The sequence below is a fragment of the Elgaria multicarinata genome, chromosome 5 (genome assembly GCF_023053635.1).
Source record: "Elgaria multicarinata webbii isolate HBS135686 ecotype San Diego chromosome 5, rElgMul1.1.pri, whole genome shotgun sequence".
NCBI classification, from domain to species: domain Eukaryota; kingdom Metazoa; phylum Chordata; class Lepidosauria; order Squamata; family Anguidae; genus Elgaria; species Elgaria multicarinata.
In genome coordinates this window covers 77,797,097-77,808,911 of record NC_086175.1, presented here as the reverse complement: position 1 = coordinate 77,808,911, position 11,815 = coordinate 77,797,097, and the positions used below count along the sequence as shown (strand labels likewise).

Sequence of the window (11,815 nt, the reverse complement as noted above, 5' to 3'; positions counted from 1 at the left end):
TATATATAATAATGCGCTGTGAGTTATATCTGCTGAGGTGAATGATTGTCAGAGTGGGTGTTAAATGTGTAAACTTAAGATGATAAATGCCAAACAGACACGTGGGATTTTTGTGGTAGTTTTAAAACAAACAATCAAAATTTATTTTTAAAAGTTCACAAGCTTTGTTTCAACTAACAACATTTAAAAACCTTTTTGAAACCTTCCATACAATCCTGTCACTCATTCACATACGCGCTTTCCTTTTTCTCACACAATCACTCTTGAACTTTCTTTATTCTCAGTATTGATTAATATACATCCACTAAGTGCACACCACACTCTAAAGACACCACTCACTACACTGACCCTCAAATTTCCCAGAACTTAAATACCCTAAACACAGAGAGCACTAAAGACTTTAAGAGGACCTAAGAAGTCCCCCCGAAAAGTTCTTTCAATCCCCTCAGTCATTCCCTTATATATCACTCTTCCCCACTCCCAAGACATTCTAACTCCGCCCACTCAGGTCAACATTCTAAAAACCACAGACTTACAAACCGCAGACATACATTTGGAATTGACTTGTGGGGTGTAACGCCACATATTCCCCCCGTTTTTTAAAAACCCCGAGTATGGGGCTGGTTTAATACCTGGACCTGTACATAGGGTTTGGGGAAATAAAATGGTTAAACATTTATATATACAATTAATAGCAATAACAATATATATACATACAAGCCTTTTGGAAAATCAAACACTAAAAGAACCACATTTTTATTAGTCCACTTTTTGGCTCCAATTTTAAAGTCCAGGAGCATCACAATGTCCACAACAAAGTCTCACTTTACTGGTGAACTGGACAATTCCTGGCGAGGCAGTCTGTCCGCGCTGATGTTTTCTTGACCTGCCACATGCTGGATTTCTATGTTGAAGCTCCGGATCTGCCACGACCACTGCTGCAAAAGTTGGTTGTGGCTTTCCATGGGTTGCAGCCACAACAGCGTCCGATGACTCGCTTGCCAGATGAACTACCATCTCCACACGCACGGCTTGACCCAGTCCACAGCCCAAACGATGGCCAGACACTTCTCCTGGACAGCAGAACAGCCTCTCTCTCTCTTTGCCAACCCTCCACTGGAGTAGGCCACGAGATGTTTCACATCGTCCACTGTTTGTATCAGCCTTGCTCCAATTCTGACCTCTGAAGCATCTGAGGTCAGAACAAACTTTTCTTTTACTGCCTCTGGTACTCTTCTATCTACCCTATAAGTAGATGACTTAATAGGGGGATGGGTTCCAGTCCTATCTTGAATAAGGCAAGGTCCCTCCCAAACAGCATCGAACTGACCATTCTTCTTGGGAAAGAAGACCATGACTTCAACTCTCATTCCAAAGTTCCGGTCTCTAGCCTTTTCACTACACCAAGTTTTCTGCTCGGTCTGGGCCTCAGCCAAATTTGTGGGTGCCAGTTCTATAACCTCCCTCTTGTCATTCTGAAGGCTCAGAACACAATCTACTCCAGATTCTTTCTCTTCTTCCAATCCTCCCTCCCAGCTTCCCTTCACAATACTTAGAGGACTACATACATTCCTCCCCAGCATTAGTTCAAAGGGGTAGAATCCAGGGGAGTCCTGGGGAATTTCATTATAATCGAAAAGAAAATAGGGCAATTCTTGGTCCCAATCAAAGGGATAGTTTGCCATATAGGTCTTAATCATTGGCTTAATGGTGCCATTGAATTTTTCAACTAGCCCATTTGTTTGGGGGTGGAAAACAGTGGATGTTATATGTTTGACACTGCAACACCTCCACAAACATCTCATTACATCCCAGAGAAAAGCTGAGCCTTGATCCCTCAAAATTTTATGGAGGAAACCCCAGCAACAAAAGATTTTTAATAGGGCTTTTGCTACTGACAAGGCATCAACATTTTGAAGGGCTTCAGCATTCGGGGACCTTGTGGTAAAGTCTATACTGGTCAATTGAAACATTTTTCTTGTCTGTGTAGGTCTAAGGAAGGGTCCTACCAGGTCTAGTCTTATTTTTAAAAAGGGTTGGTTGGTAAGTGGTAGGGGATTTAGGGGAGCCTTGACATTGTCCCTACTTTTCCCCACCCTCTGGCAACTCTCACAGGACTTGCAAAACTCTGTGACTTCCCTAGAAATATTTGGCCAGTAATAATTAGTCATCAACCTTTTCTGGGTTTTACCTATCCCCATGTGGCCTGCCAAAAAGGAGTCGTGAGCTAATTTCAGCAGCTGGTCCCTATATGGTTTTGGTACCACAAGCTGCTTTTCAGCCCCCCAACTTCCTTGTTTTTTCTTGGGCAACCACTTTCGGTATAGGAGTCCCTGATCCCAGAAAATCTGTTCTTTCTGAGTGTCACTAAAAGAGGTTTCTTGTGCTTCAGCTTTGGATCTTAAAACTTCCAAGCTGGGATCATTTCCTGTGTGTAAAGCAAACGTGGTATTAGTTTTTGCAACGATGTTTCCTGGCACAGCAGTTCCTTCAGCTGGGTTACTAGGCAACTGCAGAGGCATGCCCTCAGCATCTCCAGATTCGCTACAATTCTCTGACAAGCCCTCCACTGCTGCTTGTGAGCGTGTAATAATAAACACTTTCCTACCTTCTAACCCCTTGATATCAGTAGCTAGGATTAGAGGTTCTTCCTGACAGGAATTAACACCTAAAATACATTCATTCAGAGGAGACACATTATCCTTAGCTGATGCTGCTTTTGAAGGCATAGAGATATTTGGTGTCAACGGCAATATAAATACCTTTAATAAATATCATTCACTCATTGTGTGAATGATGTCACAGCTAGTTTCTGGAAGGCCATTGTAGCTGCAATAAGTCTGATAACTAATTTTTCTCCCCAGTGTAATCCCACATTGTTAACTGCAGCTCCATGGGATGGCGGAAATCATGGGACCTTGGTTCATGCAGTAGGGAGTTGGGTGAGGGAGAAAATTGCTGACCCCAAACTACAGTGAACAGACCCTTTAGTGGAAACCTTAAACTGTCCACTGATAGACATACAAATAGAGGACAAAATAGTACTCTTAGCAGCTTAGCCCTGGGCTTTGCAACATGGTGTCTGTTGGTGCAAATGTGAGCATGGATGCCTCTCTTGGCATCCACCAGTCTCCCTGATTTTTATTTTATTTCATAAGATTTTTTTTTTAAAAAAATTAAAATATGGTTCTCTCAGCCAGCAATACAAACTATGGCTACCAGGAATTTGATAGCATTTGAACAGGAAGTGGTGAGATATATAGGAGTAACAAAATGCTCAACTTCTAATTTATATAAGTGGATAATAGCTCAGGAAGTTGGCATAAAAGATTCACTCCAAATAGTGTGGGAAACAGATCTCAGAATTCATACAGGGGAGGGGGAATTGGAATGCATTGTCGGAAAGGCATCCATTTAAAACAATATCAATTAAAAATAAGGAATTAATCTTAAAATTGACACACAGATGGTATCTTACACCTAGGAAATTATCAGTGATGAGCCCAGGGACATCCCCAGGGTGTAGCAGGGGGTGCTTGGGCATAGGAACATATATACATATGTGGTGGTTCTGCCCTAAGGTAAATGATTTTTGGATATCAGTGTTCCAAGGCATTCATCAATAACTGGACAATAGATTCATGCATCCCCTCACCTAGCCTTGTAAAGTTTATATATAGGATTAGACATCAACCTGACAAATAAGGAATTAGTAAGTCATCTATTGTTAGCGGCAAGATGGTTGATAGCCAAGCATTGGAAAGATGGTAAAGGGCAGATCACTCTTTTAGTAAAATTGACTCAAAAGTTAAGGGTAGTGTGAGGACAATCAAATGAAGCCAAATTTGAAGGGGCATGGAGAAAATTTGTTGATTTTGTAAGTAAAGCTGAACATGGGAGAATGCCTCCATCGACATATATAGCGTTATGGAGGACATAGGTTTAAGGAAATGAGGTCACAAATGAGGAAACAAAGTGTTTTAAGCAAATTAATGACTAATATTAAATCCGGGCAAGAATTTGAATTTAATGTAAATGTATGACTTACTGTTTGATTTATGTAACCAGAACTAAAGAACAATAAAAAAAATTGGGGGGGGGATGTGTGGGTTTGTTGTTGTTTTTAAACTAGGAGGTTTAATGTGTCATTCTCAGTGCAAATTTTATTTTGGTTCAAAGAATGATTTTGTGTTTTGGAGCTTGAATCCCACCTTTCCTTCGACAAATTCTTGGGCAAGTTACTTTTCTTTTAGCCTTATCAGCGAATCATATTTCTGTGATGGTTTTCTTGGATGAGACCAAGAACCTGTATACATTTCAATCTAGCTACCAACCTGGTTTTAGCACTGAGGGCTTCTCTAAATGAGTTATTTATATCACACTGGTGACTGGCCACTCACAGAAGTTTCTGGGTCAATTACATATGCTGTAAACATCCAGTGCCTCTCTCTTTCTTTAGAAGGATTTCCTCACTTTAATTTGAAAGCAAAAACAAAAACTAGTAACAAAATGTTCCCATTTCCGTTTCAGCATGTAAAGAGGATATCATGCTGTAAGAAGAGGCACTAAGTTAAACTTAAGACACTAAATTTTAACATATCAGCAGTATTAACTTTTATACATTATGGACTTTTAATGTAAATCCTTAGTGTCTTTTATTTTAATTCTTTGTATTAAAATGAACTTTTACATATTTGTGGGCACCTTCTAATGAAAACCTTTTTAGCATCGTTTTGTATTTTACTTCTTTGCATTGTAGAGTTTTTGTGTGCTTACCTGTATTGCATCTGTAAAGTTGATATGACCATGATGGTTGAAACAACAAATAAGCAAACAATTCTACCTAGTGTAGACCCATTGAAATGAATGGCTCTTTAGACCAACATTATTATTATTATTATTATTATTATTATTTATTTATTTATTTATTTATATAGCACCATCAACGTACATGGTGCTGTACAGAGTAAAACAGTAAATAGCGAGACCCTGCTGCATAGGCTTACATTCTAATACAACCCCTATCTAGAAGCAACAGCTTTTAGGTTTTACACTAGAGTAGGTGCACAGAGGGGAGATTGGAATCAGGACCACAGCACACGGGGAGGATTTTTTTTAAAAAAAGATCCAGATTGGAACCCCGAGCCTACTTTAGAGTAAAGCAGGAGTTGTGAGATACGGATTTAAAGTAATGCCTGTGCCAGTGGAGTCTGGTGGTTCCGACGTCAGTGGGGTTATGGATCTGCTCTGAGTTTCCGCCAGAACTCCAAAGGAGCTATCCACGGTGCTGAACCCGATCCTCAAAATGGGTTCAGCCCCTTGGAGAGCTCCTTTAGAGTTCTGACTCGTTCTGACGGAAACTCAGAGCGGATTCACAACCCCACTGACGTCGGAGCCACCAGGCACCACTGGCCTGTGCTTTGGCCCGGAGTTAACGGGAACATTCGTGGAAATACCGACAGGGGCGGAGAAAGGCTCAACGCCGCACGTTCCTGTGTGAAACTCGCCGCCGCCTTCTTCACGTGCTGCTGACTAGGCTTCCCAACGGAAATCTCAGTCCGTGGATCTTTGAGTGCTCGAAAGGCGCCGCCGCCGCCGCTCTCCCTCCCCGTCCGTGCGGTGCGCAAGCCAAGCCAAGGGAGGAGCCCTTCCAGCGGCGGCGCCCCCCCCCCCCGCCGATCGCCACCTCCCTCCTCCCTCCCACGCCAAGAGGAGCGCAGCCGCCGCCGCCTGCAGTCGGACACCCGCGCACTCCCAGCTGTTGCTGCGAAGATGGCGAGCCGCGGCTCCGTCGTCCTCTGGCTCCTCTGCTCTCACTTGGGGTCCCTCTGCTGTAAGTCGAGCCGTCTCTCCTCTCGGGGCGCTGCTTTTCTTTCCGGCAACTCTCCGGCCACGAGGCAGGGAGGGAGGGAGGGAGGGGGAGCCCCCCCAATACCCCCCTCCCCCAATACCGCCCCGCAAGCCTCGCCTCTGGGCTGCCGAGCGCGCCTCCCCCGCCTCCTGAATCCCGCCGAGCGCGAGGAGCATCTCGTTGCTTCCCGAGAGCAGCGCCAAGCCTCGCCTGGGTCTCTGGGAGCTTTTGAATTTCGCCTCCCTGCGAGCCCGAGCGGGCGGGCAAGAAAGCGAGCCCGAGCGGGCGGGCAAGAAAGCGAGCCCAGGCAACTCGCTTCTCGTGGCTATGCCGGGCTCTTTCGACGCGCGCTCTTCCTGCTAGGCTGTACCGCCGTTCGCTCTTCTTGCTACGCTGCGCCGCCGGCGCAAAGAAGAGAACGAAGATCGCCCGCCCCGAGCTTTGATTTGACTCGCGAAGGCGGGCGATGCTGGCAAGAGAGGCACTCGCGGTCTCGCCTGGCAAGGGTCGTGGTGGCGAGAGGGAAGCATGTCTTGTCAGGAGGGTGGGGAGAGGGGTAGCCTGGGCGGCGGCTGTGAGGACTAATACGCCCCCCCCCCCAAGACGACAGTCGGTCAAGGCTGCCTTGTTTCCCCTGGAACGCTACAATCTTCTTGTTCCGGCTTACCTAGAAGCAAGAAGCCCCACTGAATTCAATGGGGAGCTTATTCCTAATGAATTTGCTTAAGGGTGTGCCTTAAAGTGATGCTTCTGTGTCCGCTTTCTGGAATTCTTTTTCAAAAGTACACTGAAAGTGATTGAAAAACACTCTGGCTCAGCGTTCCACCACCAGTTGCCTTTTCCAGATGTGTTGGATTACAACTCCCAATATCCCCACCTGGCTGGGAATTGTAATCCAACACATCTGGGTGGCACCTGTTTGGGGAAGATAGCTTTAACTGCATTTCCGAGGTATAAGGTCTGACTTCACTTTTCGAGTTGGAATTTTGACTTGAAGGCATTTAGGATAGATGCAGCCCTCTGCGCACTTCCTTGGGAGCCAGCATCACCCAGCCCAATGGGGCTTACTTCTGAGGAGAACGTGCCTGGAATCTGGCTGCCAGGCTTTCTTCTGTGTAAGCTTGTGTAAGATTGCAGCCTCACAGCCCCAATCGTAAGCATCTTTTTTAAAGAAGCAAGTCCTGTTGAGTTCAGCTGCGCACCAGCTGCGCACCCTAAACATAGGGTGACTCTATGCAAAGGAGGACAGGGCTCCTGTATCTTTAACAGTTGTATTGAAAAGGGAATTTCAGCAGGTGTCATTTGTATATATGGGGAACCTGGTGAAATTTCCTCTTCATCACAACAGTTAAAGCTGCAGGTGCCCTGCCCTCTTTTAAATCTGGTCACTCTAGTATAGCTCCTGCACCTTTAACTGTTGTGATGAAGAGGGAATTTCACCAGGTTCTCCATACATACAAACGACACCTGCTGAAATTCCCTTTTCTATGCAACTGGTAAAGATACAGGAGCCCTGTCCTCCTTTTCATATGGTCACCCTAGGGTTACACAACCGTACTTCTTTACTTGAAAGTAAGTCCGCACTGAGTTTAATGGAGGATTGCACTCGGATCAGGCTTGGAAGTAAGATGCATTGAACAGATGGGCTGCAAAGCCATTGTGTACTTATGCCCTTGGAATAAGGCTCTAAATGAGTGTGCATGCAATTGTAGTTTTGCAGACAAATCCTATACGTGTTTGTTTGCAAGGAAATATCTGAATGTGCTTAAAGAGCCCTGCAATGCCAGTGGGATTCCAACCTTAATAAGAAGTAAGCCCTTTTTAACAGTGAACCACTTTTTTGACACTTTAGACAGACATTGTGTTTGCCATGGTTACCCCAGAGCTCCTTTGAGTTTGTCCTGGAGCACTAATGTCAGAACCCTGCTGGATTGGATCCGTCCATGTAGTCCAGAACCCTGTGCAGTGGCCTAAGCAAGAGAGGAATACAATAGCCTTCACAGCTACTGGTATTCAGTGGCATACTGCTTCTTATAGACATTAATAGACTTCTATGATTATTTTATTTTATTTTATTTTATTTTATTGACCTGTGTTGTTCTTCTAGTGCAAACAATCAACCTGGATAAGAGTAATACAATACTGCTATTAAAATAATAGTATTTACATCAATCAATTAGATAACCCCTCTTTGAGTCACTTGAGTAAGGCATTATGTTCACATTAACTTAAATATACACGCTACCTTATGAATGGTGTCCAATATTGCTGCTGCTCTCACTGTGTCTGTTGTGCTAGTGGGATCCACTGCGTGTGCAGCCCTAACTAGAGCTCCCAACCGTAACTGCAAAAATGAGCAGAAGCGCTCATTTCCAGAAGAGGACAGGTCAGCAGAGCACCCTCTCTGCTCTGTTCCAGAAATGAGTGTTTTGTTCATTTCCAATCACTGCAGGATCTGCTTAACTTCCTGTTTCTCTAGAACTGGGTCCCACTTACACACATGCAGTGTTGGATATTTCCCAATATGCTTTTCTGCAGCATCCACAAATAAAATTGCCTGTGAACAATGTATCTTCTTTATATATGCTTAGATTTTACAAATAACTTATTCAGCTTGTTGAGAAACAAAATTGGCATATTTCTTTTCTATGAATTTTTAAAAGCCATCTCTGTTAGTGTCTGTCACCACATCTTTTAGCAGTAAATTCTATATTTATATATTATGTTGTATGAAGAAATACTTTATCTGTCTCACTTCTCAAAGCAGTTTCTCTACTATTATGAGAGAGAAAATGACATATTGGCATATTCCCTTTCTCCATTGTATGCTTACAATTTTACAATCCTCTCACTTTTCTCTCACTTAAGGTGCAGACCTATGTAGGTTTAGACTGCAAAACATCCTACAACTTCTCTGCCACTCAAACTTCATATGTCTGCTGTGGGGGAACAATGGTATAGCCATGGTAAACATGACCACCCTGTATAAATGTCACTTACGTCTAGGACTGGATTATATAACACTGAGATCCTATTTATTTATTTAAAACATTTTTATCCCACCCTATATCATTAAGATCTCACAGCGGCGTTGAGTGAGACCTAAGCTAATAGGTCTCACTCAGTTCTCTAGGGCCTACTTCCAAGTAAACTTAGCTAGTTAGGTGTGGAATGCAAGGAGAGTTGCCTTAAGTTCTAGTCCCAGACTGTTGAAGAGGAAACAGGTTGTAGCGAGATGCATCTATTGAAGGCAGGCAGACACAAATCCTTCTCCCAGCTCGCCAGAAGCAAATGCCTCTGACACTTTGGGCAAGTGACTTACCTGACGCCATACAAATCTCTGCAAGTTTCCTTTCTGCTGCATTTTTCAAGCAAGTCCCAAACAGCAGAATATACTTCTGAGCAGCCGGGGGACCATGCTCTTTCTTACCGTCTTCATTTCCTGCACAAATAAGAGAAGACCCCACTTCTCTCCCAAGCCCTTTGTGCATGTCTGAGGATGCAGGGGAGGAGATTGGTGGTGACTGACCACACGTAACTGAAGAGCACAGTCTCCTATATACAAGTACCTCTACAGCCCCGGGAGGCTGCAGGGACCAACCTATACTTGGGCCGAATACCATCTCTGTGGCTTGTCTATTTTTAGTTCTTGTCACTGTTGTCTAAATAGATAATTAGAGGCCACCAGCTATAAAGAGTTTACTTCTGAATTCTAAAACTAGCACTCCTCATTTCTTTGCTTCCCTTCCCATTAACAAGGGCAACAATCATCCGCAAAGTGCTGTGACTCAGCCTTGCTTGAAAATTGCATCCCCTGACCTAGCACTTCTGTTCACCTAACACAGTGAATTTCCACAGAGATAAATGTAAGCATCTAGGTAGGAAAAAATCAGACCCACAACTATAGGATGGGGACACCTGGCTTGACAGCAGTACCTGTGAAAGGAATCTAGAGCTTTTAGCATAGCGTAAGCTAACCATGAGTCAGCAGTGCAATGCAATGGTAAAAAAGGCTAATGCCATTCTAGGCTGCATCAACAGAAATATACTCTCCGGATATATACTCTCCGGATCATGAGAAATAATGGTACCACTCCATTCTGTTATGGTCAGAACTCACCAGGAGTTCCCCGTCCAGTTCTAGACACTGCAGTTTAAGAAGGGTATCAACAAACTGGGACATGTCCAGAGGATTGTGACAGAGATGGTGAGTGGCCTGGAGTCAGAGACCAAGTCCTGTTTGGAAAGGTCAAAGGTGTTGGTATGCTTACACTAGAGAGGTGATGGTTAAGAGGTGATACAAAACCCATCTTTAAATATCTGAAGGGCTGTCACATAAGATGGTGGAACAAATTTGTGCAACCTAATAAGTCTAAATGTATTAGAATATTTGGTTTTAATACTGGCCAGTTTCAGTGCTGCTTATCTTATATTGTGAGAACGTCTCTTATTTATTTATTACATTTATATCCCACCGTTTTTCCTCCTCAAGGAACCCAAGGTGGCATGCATAGTCCTCTCCATTATAACCTCACAACAACAACCCAGTGAGGTAGGCTGGACTTAGAGTCTGTGACTGACCCAAAGTCACCCAGTGAGCTTCCACGGCCGAGTGGGGACTAGAACCCGGATCTCTTGATTTCCAGTCCGACACTCTAGCCACTGACTCTCGCATTGGCTTAGAGCCCTTATAGGTCAGAAAGGCATGTGATACATTATTAAAGGAAATATAAAAATACTGGTCTATAGTTCTCACTAATGCTGAGGCTGGGTTGTACAACTGCAGGTGGGAGCTCAGATGGTGGAATTATTTTCCATACAACCCACATTCCAAACCACTACCACTCAACACACCCTGCATGAAAACTAGTATGTGGGAGAGAAAGGTAGGGTAGAACCCCTTTCCCTGACGTCTAGTTTTCTGTGTGGAGAGAACTTCTTGTTTGGGGGTGCATTCTGTCATAGGAGTATAGGAAGATGCCGTATGCAGGCTGTGTTCGGACAATACATTAGTCAATGATGGGGGAATAGGCAACTCACAGTTGTTTATCTAGGGCGTACTTCCCACATGACATGGTGCCACACCTCAGTGGAGTGGTTGATGCTCACTTTGAGTGGACTAATAGTCAACCCGGCATTTGACTGACACAGCCCCCACCCCTCTCTCCTCCCGGTGCTGTCCCAGCAGCCTCGGCAAGTTGAGCCAGCTGTAGCAGAGCAGCCAGCACAGTTTTGGCCACTCTAGCCCAGGAACTCTGTAGCCAGGAGAGATCGTCAACTCAACCAAGCAAAATAGTCCACTGAGCCCAACAGACAACACACTAACCTAACGGTTGTGCAACTAGTCAATTCTGCAGCGGGTTGTGTTTCTTGGTTATTTTGAGAAAAAAGTCAACTACGAGGTGGGTTTTGCCTGACAGACAACACAATTCTCAGCCGTTGACAGCTCAACTCACAGTCGACGACTGAAACCGCCATTGGTTATCGTGTTGTCCAAACTGAGACACAGAGCTAGATGCTTGCTCCATCTAGTCCAGCATTGTCACTCTTGGCTAGTAAGGGCTCTAGGGTTTCAGGCAGAATTTTTTCCTGCCCGAAACCCTAGAGCCTGGGATCTTCTGCATGCGAACCAGGTGCTCTACCACTGAGCTAAGGTCCCTCCCCTGATTTAACCCCATTTGAGCCTCATCTGTCTGGAGAGCTACAATCTCAGTGACACCTAGGTCAGGGCCTATATATAAAGTTACATATGTGACTTGTCCAAGAACCCAAAAGTTCATGCCCTTCAGGAGGATATGAAAAAATAATAATTCAGGGTTTTATAAACTCTCTCTCTCTCTCGCTATAGTTTTTCAGAGCTGTTGAAAACTAAAACAGCATGTAGAACTTGCAAAAATGTTAATAGCTCTGTTTTCTATTGACAAATACAACTTCAGCGAAGATAAGAATTTAAGAAAATATAAA

At 44.2% G+C, this 11,815-nt stretch overlaps 1 protein-coding gene across 1 annotated transcript in view; it reads left to right on the top strand.

Annotated features, from left to right (window-relative positions):
• Positions 1–5,725: 5,725 nt before the first annotated feature.
• Positions 5,726–11,815, top strand: part of JAM2 (junctional adhesion molecule 2) — a 40,145-nt gene continuing 34,055 nt past the window's right edge. Inside the window, exon 1 of the mRNA XM_063126735.1 lies at positions 5,726–5,833. Coding sequence (XP_062982805.1) covers positions 5,773–5,833 — 61 coding nt within the window. The 5' untranslated portion in view covers positions 5,726–5,772. The remainder of the gene's footprint in view (positions 5,834–11,815) is intronic.